The 14,254-nt window shown below is 40.9% G+C and overlaps 1 protein-coding gene across 7 annotated transcripts in view; it reads right to left on the bottom strand.

Moving 5' to 3' along the window:
• The window catches only part of NSD3 (nuclear receptor binding SET domain protein 3), a 117,063-nt gene that overhangs the window by 6,428 nt on the left and 96,381 nt on the right, over positions 1–14,254 (bottom strand). For 5 of the 7 annotated variants that reach the window (XM_045055556.1, XM_045055555.1, XM_045055557.1 and 2 more), the window contains 7 exons: positions 11,324–11,526; positions 10,470–10,582; positions 9,607–9,876; positions 4,241–4,357; positions 2,131–2,272; positions 985–1,091; positions 19–223 (listed from right to left, as the gene is read on the bottom strand). In XM_045055556.1, coding sequence (XP_044911491.1) covers positions 19–223; positions 985–1,091; positions 2,131–2,272; positions 4,241–4,357; positions 9,607–9,876; positions 10,470–10,582; positions 11,324–11,526 — 1,157 coding nt within the window. The remainder of the gene's footprint in view (positions 1–18; positions 224–984; positions 1,092–2,130; positions 2,273–4,240; positions 4,358–9,606; positions 9,877–10,469; positions 10,583–11,323; positions 11,527–14,254) is intronic. The other 2 variants (XM_045055559.1, XM_045055560.1) reach the window with 1 other exon arrangement.

Here is a 14,254-nt window from a genome sequence, read left to right as displayed (position 1 = left end):
CTCAAGAGTTTAGCTTACCATACGGTGGCTGAGTCAGGTTAAGGCATAAGAGGTGGTATGCTTTGGGACAGTCTTTTTTGTCACACATGACCAGCTCTCCACCATCTCCACACTGAAAACAGTAATCTTCATGCATCTGCTTTGGTTCTGCTTTGATTTTTCGCCTCTTCTGCTTTAATTTAGCATTTTTGGCCTTTTCTTCAGTTGTTGACGCACATGTTGGCTGGCAGGGAGAAGGATCACAGTTGTACTGAACACGGCGTGTGAAACTTCACACAGAACAGGAACTCCCACAACCCCACATTCATTTAAGCTCTTTTAAATTTGGTTGTTCAATGACCTAAAAACCACTGGGAGGACTTATCCCATAACAGTATGAACATGAAAATATGGCTTCATTTTCACTACTTTTGAATAAGGGGCTTTGTTTTTTAAATTGCAAGGATACTGAGACATAATTCGCATACCATAGAACGCACCATTTTTTTTTTAGTGTTTATTTTTGAGACAGTGAGCGAGCAGAGGAGGGGCAGACAGAGAGGGGGACAGAGCATCTGAAATGGGTTCTGAGCTGACAGCTGATGCGGGGCTCGAACTCACAAACCACGAGATCATGACCTGAGCGGAAGTCGGACACTTAACCGACTGTGCCACCCAGGCGCCCCAGAACACAAAACATTTTAAAGCGCCTCACTCAGTGGTTTTAAATAGAATGTGAATTTTAAAAAAAAGGTTTGAAAAGGATACTGGTAACTTCAAAAACAATCAGAAATACAGACACATTTTCAGAACCTGACAGATCTTATTAAGATATGCTTCGTTAGAAAGTTAGAGAGTCTAAACTCTGGCTACCACAACGACTGTCCCTCGAGCTAATCCAGGTACCCATTTGCCAGCATTTTCCTGAGGTGGTCATACACTTCTTGAGCAGCCCCACTCCTGATTTCCCGCTGGCTTGGGGTGCTTGCTTCCCTCACGACTGACCTTCGGCCGCACTCCCAGAAAGCCGCTGCAGTTCTCTGCTCCACAGTGGCATTCCGTTCTGCCGTTGCCCAGACAATCCAGGTTATAATTAAATGTTAACTCCATCCCTAAAACAAGAGAAATAATTATTCATACTCAAATCATGGGGAAGAGAAATGCTGCCACGGACACACACTCACAATGAAAGAGAGACATAATTCTGACATGAAGGCTTTTCCCTCACCCGTGTTCCACACAGAAGACAGTAATGGGGAAAAACAATAGAGGAAAACATCCCCATCCACCAGTGATGACAGCAAAAATAGTCTACAGAAGTCGTCATATCCTTTTCATTGAAGTGGTCAAGATCCATGTAACACAGACTAAGAATCTAAAATCTGTGCTCAAGACAAATGGGTTCTGGTTTAGTTGCTTTCCTAAAGCTAATTTACACCAATTTCTGAATGAATAATAGGACCATGGCATCTTGGTGACCATACCATCTCTGGTGATTAATGCTTTAGATTATGATCAGAAAAGAATTCACCACGCAGATTTACTATTTACACCAAAGACCCAGGGATTTGAGCTGGGAGGTCCAAGCTTTCTCTTAGCTGGTCTTGAAGAGGCCACAACGTCGGGAATGCCTTTAATCTCTTCTAGCTATCGTTCTTCTCTTCTTACCCATTTTCCTACAAACCCAGCAGAGAAGAAACTAAGTTCTGCTGTTAAGATGCTAGATGGGTAAGGAAAAATGGAAGCGGCAGCTGGCTTCAGAAGCTTTTTATGTCTACCCTGAAACAGATGATCTTCCAACTAAAAAACAAACACCCCCCACCCCCCCAACCAAACAAGCCCAGACACCAGTTGAAGTTAACACAGTATGTTAATACTTTAAAAAAGAAAACAAAAGCTAAGCATCTGGTTATATCGCACAGACAGCAAGAACTTGGAGAAGTAATTCATTAGGGTCAAGGACCCAGAGAATTCTGTGACATCCTCTCTGCTTGCTTAAACTCCCTTTTGCAGGACACAGATTTTCACTTCTTAACGGCAGATAATAATTCTAAATAGAATTCTATCTTATTTGAATAAATCCTTAAGCCTCAAACCTTGAGGGATGTCCTGCCCAGGGAGGAGGGCATGGGGAACAAGCTGGTTTTTTACCTGCAGGAATATCACAAAGAGCAAAAAGTCCAACTCGAACATCTCCATTCACTGTCCACTTTTGTGTTTCACAGTTTGGATTACAACTGTGGTTCATAAAGCGAGAATAATTTCCTTTGGGGCCAGCATCAATTATACGGTCCTTCAGAAAGAAAAGAAATGAAGGGTGCCTTTAACATAAAGCTAAGTACAAGTCTCTCTCAGAAATAGCCAACTTGGTCAAGAGCCACAGGGAGCAGCTTTTTGCTACCAGCTGATGTCTGACGGCTGACAAATCTGACATCATGTGCTCTCTGAGCCGTTGACTAAGTTATTGACTTTATTTGATGACCTTCAAGTCAAAGCATTTAAGATAAAGTAGAATTTAGCTTTTCTTTCTTTCCTTCCTTCCTTCCTTCCTTCCTTCCTTCCTTCCTTCCTTCCTTCCTTCCTTCCAGTTTGTTTCTAGACACAGACCACAGAATAATGCTATGTGGAAGATCAGTTGGCCACAGGCTGAGGAAGGGCATTCTGCGATGCCAGAGCACAGAGATCGGTGAGCCGCGTGGGGTGGAAGCTATGGTTTTCTGCTGTCAGCCCTCCTTTCCTGTTCTGCTCAAGCAGCGAAACGACCATGGGGGCTAATGGAGAAGAGTGTAGGCCACGGAGAGGGAAGGAGGAAAAATGAAAGACTTGGTCTCTGAATGAAGACTTTGGGATTTGATCAATGGAAGGGCTGTCGTGTGGGATATACTCTTTAGTAGTCATCTGTTCGTTCTGTTTCACTTACACTGATGTTCAGAATACAGTCAAAAGCTCAACAATCTGGCCCCTGAATTCAAACTCTGATAATCTGGATAAGCTCTGGAGGACGGGGCCTCCCCAGCATTGTCAAGATGGCTGGAGGGTCCCTGCCAGTGAGGGGAGGATGTGAAAGGCTTAGTCAGTAATCAGAAATAATTGGTATTTTATGTTTATGAAAGTTACAATCATGAAAGTTGTAAAACTGTTAAACAATGACATATCAGCTAAAATAAGCTTTTTTGTTTTTAAAGTTTATTTATTTTGAGAGAGACAGTGTGAATGCTGGAGGGAGGGAGAGAATCCCAAGCAGGCTTTGCACTGTCTGTGCAGAGCCTGACATGGGGCTTGAACTCATGAACCGTGGGATCATGACCTGAACTGAAATCAAAAGTCGGACGCTTAACCGACTGAGTCACCCAGGCGCTCCTAAAGTTTTTTTTTTTTAATTTTTTAAATATTTACTTATTTTTGAGAGAGAGAGAGAGTGCGAGTGGGGAGGGGCAGAGAGATTAGGGAGACACAGAATCTGAAGCAGGCTCCAGGCTCTGAGCTGTCAGCACAGAGCCCGATGCGGGTCTCAAACAGCGAGATCATGACCTGAGCTGAAGTCAGACGCTCAACCGACTGAGCCACCCAGGCACCAAGAGAATAAGCTTTTAAGTGATTTCTAGTTCTTACTTTTAATGGTATTCCCTCAGTTTCAGGGATAGCCTGGAACACCAGAAAGATGGGTACTAGTCTTTGCTCTGCACTCAACAGATCACTTGTCATGGCTGGACCTCAGTTTCTTGTCCCCTGCATGGCAGAGGGCTGCTGCAGAAGTGAGGTGAGATACAGACAGAACGCACAGCAAAGGTAGCTTACAATCTCATGGATTAAACTAGCAGTTTTCCTGTCATCCTGCTTATGGCTTCATTCATTTGTCCTAACTCAGACATGAAGTTTCAGTATACAGAACAATTCAGAGTTAGAATTTTTGCTAAATCAGAACTTTAATGGTGCTTTAGAACTCAGCATGGCAGAGCTGATGGTCTCCCATCAGTAATGGAGAAACTGAGGGCCAGGTTCTTCCGTGACCATGTCTGCCCTGTCCTGGCTGTCTCTCCACTCACAGGGCCACCTCACATGCCACATGCAAAGCTTCATTAACCAGCCACGGTGCACTGTGGTGTTAAGAAGCACACTGTGGCTGGTAGCACACTGGCTACTTCAAACCATTCTAACTCTCCTGGAAAAAAAAATCAAGTTAGAGGAAATGGAGTTCAACCTAAGACCATGAAACAAAAACCAAGAATCCTTTTTTCTTACAAAAAAAAAGCAATTTTACCTTGGTAACAGTTAACATATAAAAATTAGTTACACTGTTCTCGTGGGCTCGCTTGATTCGCAATCTGCACTCTTCTTCATCAATTAATTCACCGACATATTCATTTACAAATTCACCCTGTAGAGAAGCACATAACACATAAGTGGAAAACCAGTGTGTTATATTTGAAAGCATTCTTTAACACTGTATGTGTAATGTAATCCAAGAGAATTAACCAGAAAGACTGCTGGAAGTACAACTTTAACCCTAGAGACAAATGGTGGTTGTCATTCATTGGCATGCAGGTGGCACCTTTGTTCATATGTTGCATATATTTTCTCCATATGTGAACTCTTTGCAACAAAACATAATCCCTTATCATCTTTGTTGCATATATTTTTACCACATCTGTCTTGTTCCTTCTTTCTATTCAATTCTATTCTATTCTAATTGACATTATTTCTAACTTTAGATGTTTGGCAGATTGACCAGTGGAACCATCTGAGCTTAAAGTTTTCTTTTTTGGAACGTCTTTTTTTTTTTTTTTTTTTTTTTTTTAATGTTTATTTTTGAGAGAGAGAGCAAGAGAGAGGGAGACACAGAATCCAAAGCAGGCTCCAGGCTCTGAGCTGTCAGCACAGAGCCCAACACGGGGCTCAAACCTACAAACCCTGAGATCATGAACTGAGCTGAAGCAGGATGCTTAATTGACTGAGCCACCCAGACGCCCCTGTTGGAAGGTTTTTAATGATAGTTTCAATTTCTTTAATAGTTTATAGAACTATTCATATTTTTTAATTTATTTTTGTGGGAGTGGTGATGATTATGCTTTTCTAAGAATCCATTCATATAAATTTTCAAATTTATTGGCAAAAATGTAGTGATACTTTTATTTTTTTGTGAGTTTGAGCCTCATGTTGGATGTAGAGGTTATTTAAAAATATAAAACCTTTAAAAAAACAAAAAACAACTCAAAAAATACCCATTAACTATGAATTAAATTATGAATAAAAATAACAAAACAAGAACTTTAATAGAGCTAGAAATCTGTCCTCAAAGACTATGGCAAAAAGGTAAGCTGTAATTCAGTATTTAATATATATTTTCTTAATTTTGAAGAAAGAAATCACCTTGTTACAGGAAGTCCCTTGTTTGGCTCTGGCCCACATTTGCAAGGATCTGTTATGTGCGAAAGGAAGAGGGCTGGCTGTGTACAATCAAATTCCATATTTGGCCTTTGTCCCTCAATGTACCAAAAATCTTTTCCATGCTGCTACTAAGTCTTTATGATTTTGCTTTTCAGGAATATATACTTCCAACTATTTTGTAAAAGAGCAATTGTCTTACATTAGCAATTCCTCAAGTACTACTGGACAGAATAATCCTGACTGTATTTTCTTTTCTCTTGATTATATTAATTTAATAAATTAGAATACATTTTAAAATAAATGCAACTACTGTTAAAGATGTTAGGAGCGCCTGGGTGCCCCAGTTGGTTAAGTGTCTGACTTTATTTAGCTCAGGGCATGTTCTCATGGTTCATGAGTTCAAACCCCACATCGGGCTCTTCACTTTCAGTGTAGAGCCTGCTTGGGATCCTCTGTCTCCCTCTCTCTGCCCCTCCTCCTCCAACTCAAAAATAAATAAACATTAAAAAATTAATAAAAGACGTTAACATGATATTAAACTGGATAAATTTCAGGATAGCCCCTACACCTCCCCTGAAGTCATAGGCAAAATTTATGTATGTGATATGCATGGCTTAAAAGTACCACCAAAAATTTTGCATTCTAGGAGCACCTGGCTGGTTCAGTCAGAGGAGCATGTGACTCTTGATTTTGGGGTCATGAGTTTAAGTCTCACGTCGGGTGTAGAGATTTAAAAAAAAAAAAGAAAAAACTTAAAAAAAATTTTTGCATTCTAATGACATTTTAAATGTCAATGACCTTTAGCCAAGCAATCCAATCCATATATTTAATGATCAGTGAATCCTGTTGGCTCCGCCTTCAAAATATCAGCAATGTACCCACTTCTCTCTGGCTCAGCTACAACCCTGGTAGTCCATATGCCACCATCATTTGTCTCCTGGACAACAATGGTCTCCTTTTTGTTAGCCCTTCCCCATGATCATAAATTCCACAGACTACAGCCAGAGTTAATTTTCAGAAACACAAGGGTGGCACACGGATACTTAAGGCAGCCCCCAAGATGCCTGTCTCCCAGCGCTCATGCCGTGGTGTGATTCTCTCTCCTTGAGTGAGTAGGACCTGCGACTTGCTTCTAACCAATAGAATACGGCAAAGATGACAGAATGTATGTGATTCTGGGAGTCTGTTACATCAAGACTTTAGCATCCATCTTGCTGGAGTGTCTCTCCCTTGTTGGCTGTGAGGAAGCAAATAGCCAAGTCGGGGAACTCCATGTGGCAAGGAATTGTGGGCAGCCTCTAGAGGCTAATAGCAGCAAAACAACAACAAGAACAACAACCCCAAACAAAAACCACCTGAAGCTCTCAGACCTATAGCTGCAAAGAGCAGAATTCTGCCAACAGCCATGCAAGCAGGAAAGTATATCCTTCTCTAGTTGGGGCACAAGAATGAGAAATCCAGTCCTAGAAGCATCTTGCCTGAAACCTTGTGAGACCCTAAGCAGAGGACCCAGCCAAGCACTGCCCAACTCCTGACCTAGAAACTGTGAGAAAATAAAGTGTGTGTAACATCATAAGTTCCCAAGTTTGTAGTATTATTGTCAGGCAGCAATAGAAAATGAATACATCCAGTCAGATCAAGTCACTTCCCACTAACAACTTCCAGAAGTCTCCCTCCTGTGGTCTCTAAGTTCCCATAAGATCTGGCCCCAGGCTACCTTCTCTGCTATCTCCTGCCTCTCACCCCTCTCCTCCTCACTCTTCTCCAGATGCACTAGCTCTCCTGCTGTGCCTGGAGCATGCTAAGGCCCCTGTCTTTGCTCTTTCTTCAGCCTGAAATGCATGCCTTTTTTCCTCATTGTTCAGGTCAAATGGCACTCCTCAGCCTTCCTTAACCAAGCAATTTAAAATAACAATTCCTGTCACCAGCCATCCCCTTTGACAGTATTATTTTTCTCTGCAGCATTTTAGTGGTACCTAGCATTACATATCTGTTTATTACCTGTCTCTAGCAGACCCACAAAGGTATGTTGTTCACTACTGTTTTTCCAAATGCCTAGAGTAGTACCTGGCACATAGAAGCAGCTTCACAAACATGTGCTTAATGAATGAGTTTCACTTCAAGTGATCTAATCTATAGAAATGGGTGCATGAAGACAGAAAATCAAGAATGTTCACTACAGAATTAAATAAATTATATATATATAAAGTTTATTAGAAGATAGGTTATAAGTTATGGTACATTTTACTATAGAATACAATGGGAGTTTAGTTAAAAAAGAATGAGCAAAAAAAAGAAAGAATGAGCAGAAATCTATATGGGTTGTCATAAAGGGATGTTTATGATATATTAAGTGGGATAAAATAATATGTATATTTGTTTTTAAAGATTCTATAAGTATAGGATATAGGACTATGTATTTGTATACATAAAAGGCTACATGACAACCTATTAACAATGGTCATCTCTGGTGAGGAGACCAGGAATTGAAGGGATGAAAGAATTTCACTCTTTATTATCTTTTTTGTATTGTTTCTCTTTCCTACAGTACTTTTTAACCACAAAGATGATTTTTCTTTTTTTTACAGGTAGAAAAATGTCAAGAGTAATTTTAATTCCCACTATGTCCACCTTCTCTCACTGAGAGTCTCTGCACTCTTGCTAGTTCGCTACTGGCCCTGGGCAAGCGGCGGGGAGTGGAGGGGTGGGGGGGATGGAAGAGAGGGCCGAAAGGGGGCCTCATTTGAAACCGCACACTATTCAGGCTTGTCCCTAGATAGTTCAGTAGGACACTGTTTTCAACAAGGATCCCAGAAGATTCCTGGGATCTCTGAAGTTTGAGAGCCACTGTTTGAACACTAGGATTTGCTGGTGATTTTCATTCTTCTTTGAGTTATTTGCATTTAAAAATTTTTCTTCAAAGAGACCGCTTGGAAAAAGCGCCTCAAAGTGTAAGAATGAAGATAATTTATTTATTTTTTTAAAGTTTATTTATTTTGAGACAGAGAGAGCAAGCAAGCAAGCGTGCACGAGTGGGGAAGGGGCATAGAGAGCAGGAGACAGAAAGAATCCCAAACACGTTCTGCACTGTCAGTGTGGAGCCCAACTCAGGGCTCAAACCCACGAGCCAAACCGTGAGATCATGTCCTGATCTGAAATCAAGAGTCAGACACTTAACTGAATGAGCCACCCAGGGGCCCCAAGAATGAAGACAATTTATAAGTGTTAAAGATCTCAACCTTTGCCAGTTGCTTTTGCACATATACTCTAATTTGAGACTGGCAACAACCCTTTTAAGAGTGTAGGGCAAGGGTTATGATACATCCGCTTGAGAGTGGAGGAAACTGAGGCTCAAGGAGGTTAGTGACTTGGCCACATCCTCACAGCCAAGGAATTGTGACATTGGTGCAAAGCTTGGGTTTGCTAGTTTCCATCCCAGTATGTTCTGACCTTCATACTCTTTTGCCTTTACTAAGCCTTTTACATCTCTTTTGCTTAACAGGTCAAAAATATTTCAAATAGAAAATGACCAATGGGGGCGCCTAGGTGGCTCAGTCCGGCTCTTGATCTTGGCTCAAGTTGTGATCTCATGGTTATGAGATCCAGCTCTGTGTCAGGCTTGATGCTGAGCGTGGAACCTTCCTGGGATTCTCTCTCTTTCTGTCCCTCCCTTGCTTGTGCTCTCTCTCTCTCTCAAAATAAATAAGCTTTAAAAAAAATAAATAAAATAAAAAAGGAGGGGCGCCTGGGTGGCTCAGCCAGTTAAGCCTCCGACTTCGGCTCAGGTCATGATCTCACAGTTTGTGAGTTTGAGCCCCACGTTGGGCTCTGTGCCGACAGCTCAGAGCCTGGAGCCTGCTTCGGATTCTGTGTCTTCCCCCCCTCTCTCTGCCCCTCCCCAACGTGTGCTTCGTCTCTCAAAAATAGATGTAAAAAAAAAAAAAATGTATAAAGACAGTCAATTAAAACCAGATTAAAAAAAAAAAAAAAAGGAAATGACCAATGTCCCTTCTCCTTTTTATGACTGACCATAGGACATCCAAAGTTTATGTGCATTTTATTACTGCCTCTTCCTACCACTTCTGCTCTGCTCAAGAAGCGCCAAACTTTCAACTTGGGAAGCTTCAAAATTTTGCCAAAAATCCCTATGTATTTCACCCCTAGGAGGAGATGAAGCATCTTCTGAGAGGCACAGCCCTGGTCTGTCCCACCGCCCCCATGGCCTCTGTTCCAGGCTACCTTCTTAATGCTCCTTTTGGTCCTGAGGCCCCAGCCTCTCCGTTCTGTTTTGATGATTTCTGCATCAGGGTAGAGCCTCTTTGTAAAGCACTGGTTCTGGCACCGCTCTCCAGCTGGGCACACCTGCGGGTGGCACTCGTACTGCAGCATCCTGTTTAGGCACTCCGACTCCAGGCCGCACGGGTTCTCATCAGCAGGCTTGCAGTTACAGCGGGGGATCTCTGACAGGTCTGCAACATGGATCTGCACCTTTCCTATTACTTTGTTAGCCTGGAAAACCAAGTCACGAATGAGAGGGAGGAATCTGAACAGGAACCTCACACATCCATGAAATTCTTGGCTATGCTATAGTGGTGTGATTCTGAGGAAGGTTCTTTATATATCTTGATTTCAATTTCCCCCTGAATAACTTAAGAACAAGCTAAGAATAAAATGGCCTCTTCATACTGGACACAAATATCAAAATCTGATATGAATTCTCACTTATTTATCATGTGTATTTCTTCTACTAAATTAATGGACATTTATAACTAAAAGCAACTGTGGGCTTTCTAGAATTTGTAAAGGAGCTAAATATCTATCCTCTCACTTGCTGCAGGACAGCCTGGTAGGGCAAGAACAAGGTTTCACAGGGAACATGCTGCTCGTAGGTGTGAGAGGGCTTATCAAAGACTCCTCCTCACAGCACAGTGGCTATGGCTCCCATTTTATGCTTCCAACAAAAGCTCTCAGTTGGCTTTACAGAAGACTGGGTGATAATCAGTAAAAGTCTTCATAAGTCAAAAAGGGCCTTCTAATTACTAAGAGGGCGATGCATTTCCTCTTGCCTGTCAAATACCAATGTTTCATGGGTAACGACTCACTTTGATGTGTTTGTAAGGAGGGGGTTTTCTTGAGTTTTTTTCAATCTCAAGTGCTTCTTTGCTTTCTCTTTGTGCTTTCAATTCCTGGAAACGTTTTGCAGCTTCTTCCAGTGCTGCCAATAGGACAAAACAAAGTATATAAATAACAACAGCAAAAAAAACCACACACAAAAAAACAAAAAACAAAGACTGTTAGGAGAGCAGTTTTACATTGCCTTCCCAATGCCCTGAATCTGGCCTGGGGTGTTCTTTTTAAAATTATTCTGGAAATAACCATTTTCCACCAGGATAGGATAACGCTGAAATAGGACATAACTCGTTTATAGCTGAACACTGTGCTCTGCGTAAGCCATTGCCTTAGAGAAGAGGTCCTACTTCAATAATCAGAGGCTTCCAAGTAAAGCAAAAAAATAGCCAACCAACCAAAAAAAACCAGCTTTTTATCTCGTACTAGATTTAAATTCCTTTTACTCTTACCCAGAAAGTCAAACTTCCTGGAAACTTGTTGCAAAAACACTTATAAGGCGCTTCATGGGAAGCTTTTACTACTCTTCTGTGGCAAAGGTGCCTCACTGGATTAAGAAGACTATTTCCAAAATAATCTCTATGTTTGTAGAAAGATCACTGAAGATACTCTTTTCATACAGACGGCAGAGTCTACCATACTGAAATGTATTTTTCTAACTGATTGGATAAGATGTGCTCTAATGTGATTGGATACTTCTGGATGCTGGATTGTAACACCTGGTGAAAGTTCTCTAATACCAGAAACATGTCAAGTGCAAGTGAGGAGACACAGAGAAATCAACCGCTGAGTCTTGGTTTTGAGCCACTGTAAACATCATCCAACTTACCTTTTTTGAAGGTCTTGTTAATACTAGTCTGTCCCTCAGCAAAACTTTTGTCTCCTTCAACATAAGGGAACACTCTGCCCTGGTGTACCCAATAGTAGTCATGAGAACCAAAGAAGAACACAGGGAAGTCCCCCAAGTCATGCTTAAGGCCCTGGATGTTCAGTGGCACAGACCTGGGATTGCAGATCTCTGCTGGCCACCATCTGAAAACAAAAGCAATTTTAGATCAATCAAGACACTGAAAAATCATACCATTCTTTACATGGCTGGCATGAGGGAGAAAAAAGGTTTTGTACTTTCACATTGGGCTCTCTGCTGTCAGTGCAAAGCCCACTTGGGATCCTGTCCCCCCCTGCTCACACATGCTCTCTTTCAAAAATAAACATTAAAAAAATTAATAAAAAAAACATATTGATCAGTGAACTAATGAAGTAGTGAACACAGACTAAACCAACTAGACCCTAAACTCCCCATCTAGTTTTTTTTCCTTTAAAAATTAATACCTGATACAAAGGAATATCATGAACATATAAGTTATAAAGCATAACAACTAAAAATAACAACTCATTACCCAACTTAAGAGTTAGAATTTACCAATACTATTCCAAAACCAATTTCAATCCTAGAAAAGTTATGTGTTCCTCCAAATTTGACAATCTTAGTAGTAAGATTGTCTTTCAAGGTATAAAAGTTGATTTCTAGTAGTCAAGGGAACCATTTGAGAATAAACTGATGCTATAGTGAAGAATGACCACTCCATTCAAATGAACATTTTCTTCCCTCTAATCAACCAGAGTAAATAGTTTTTGATCAAATGTACTAGGTTTATGTCAGTGTGTATTTCAGAATCTAATTCATCCTACATCATAACAAATGTGGGATGTGGAACAGAATGAAAACATAACTGAATGAAAACAGGCAATGGCTGAATAGCATAGCGATCACTAAATGGAAATCATCTGTGAGGTACATATGACAGTTTCTAACAATTGGGCAAGTCAAGAATTGAAGAGGTAAGTTTTGGTAGTATATAGAATAATCAGTATGAACAGTAAATATACAAAAACTTAAAATTTTTTCAGTCTGTGTGCAAGTTGGGGAGGGGCAGAGAGAGAGGAAGACAGGACCTGCAGTGGGCTCTGTGCTGACAGCAGTGAGCCTGATGTGGGGCTCAGACTCATGAACCATGAGATCATGACCTGAGCCAAGGTGGGACACTTAACTGACTGAGCCACCCAGGTGCCCCTACGCTGTTTTAGCTATTTCTTATCCAGGAATGTCTTACCTATTAATTGTCAAACTTGCACTCCTGCCCACCCTGGAATGATACAGATTTTTAATTATAAATTTTTTTTTTTTCTCAACGTTTTTATTTATTTTGGGACAGAGAGAGACAGAGCACGAACAGGGGAGGGGCAGAGAGAGAGGGAGACACAGAATCGGAAACAGGCTCCAGGCTCCGAGCCATCAGCCCAGAGCCTGACGCGGGGCTCGAACTCACAGACTGCGAGATCGTGACCTGGCTGAAGTCGGACGCTTAACCTACTGCGCCACCCAGGCGCCCCTAGATTTTTAATTATAAAAAGCAGTGTGTGTTTAAAAGTTAAAACAATGCAGAAATGTGTAACAGAAAAACTTAAAATTACTCCCTTTAAATTTTTTTTTATGTTTTACTTATTTTTGAGAGAGAGAGAGAGAGAGAGAGAGAGAGAGAGAGAGAGCGCGCATGAGCAGGGGAGGGACAGAGAGAGAGGGAGACACAGAATCTGAAGACAGGTTCCAGGCTCTGAGCTAGCTGTCAGCACAGATCCATCCAGCACAGGGCTTGAACTCACGAACTGCATGATCATGACCTGAGCCAAAGTCAGACGCTTAACCAACTGAGCCACTCAGGCGCCCCATAAATGACACCCTTTTAAAATCTTATGCCTTATACTATTAACATCTGATGTTTTTCTTTCTGGGTCTGAAAAACATATCTAGATCTACATTTTTTTTTAACTATATAAACACATGGAAAGATAATGTATATGCTCTTTCACATGCTGTCTAAATTCAACTATATACCCTGGATATCTCATGTTACTATAGAGATGAGCATTACCCCTTTACGGTTATGGATACACTATAATTTATTTGAGAAATCCCTCACTGAGCATTTTGGTTATTTCAAATTTTTGCAATTAAAAATAATACTTTAATGAATACCCCTATAAATACATTTTTTCCTGTTTGTCCAGTTTTTTTCCTTAAATAAATTCCTTAAAAGAGAAGAGCTGAATCAAAAGGTAGACACTGTTACAATTTAATATGTGATGCAAGACTGCCCTGTGGGGGCACTCCTTTTCCCTTGCCCTCCCTAGCCAAAAACTTATTACTCTTAAATCTTTGACAATCTGTTAATTGGAAAAAAACAAAAACAAAAATGAAATAAAAAACCTCTTTGTCCTTAACATATACTTATTTTTAGTAAGGCGCAGCATTTTTTACATATTTATTTTCTATTTGTTCTTCTTTGGCAACCTGGCTCTTTCTCTTCTTTGCTCCCTGTTCTAGGTAAGGTATTTGTCTTTTCTTATTAAAGTAGAAGTAAAAATACCTCCCCTTGGTTTGACATTTGCCTTCTGAAACTTTGTATTTGTTGCCATATAGTATAAAATTACTTATGTATTCAACTGCCAAGTTTTTTTGGGGGGGTTTCTGTCATATGTTAAAAAAAATAGTGTGTGTGGGGGGGGGGGCATCACGTCTCAATCTCAAGGCCCCTTATATCTCAGCTAAAATAAAATTTTAAAGTTAAATAGGTAAGGGGCTCCTGGGTAGCTCAGTTGGTTAAGCGTCTGACTCTTGATTTCAGCTCAGGTTATGATCTCGCTGTCCATCAGATTGAGCCCCATGTTAGGCTCTGCGCTAGGTGTGGAGACTGCTTAA

The sequence above is a fragment of the Felis catus genome, chromosome B1 (assembly GCF_018350175.1).
Source record: "Felis catus isolate Fca126 chromosome B1, F.catus_Fca126_mat1.0, whole genome shotgun sequence".
Lineage (NCBI taxonomy): Eukaryota > Metazoa > Chordata > Mammalia > Carnivora > Felidae > Felis > Felis catus.
The sequence above is the reverse complement of the archived record's forward strand: the minus strand, read 5'-3'. Positions and strand labels throughout refer to the sequence as shown.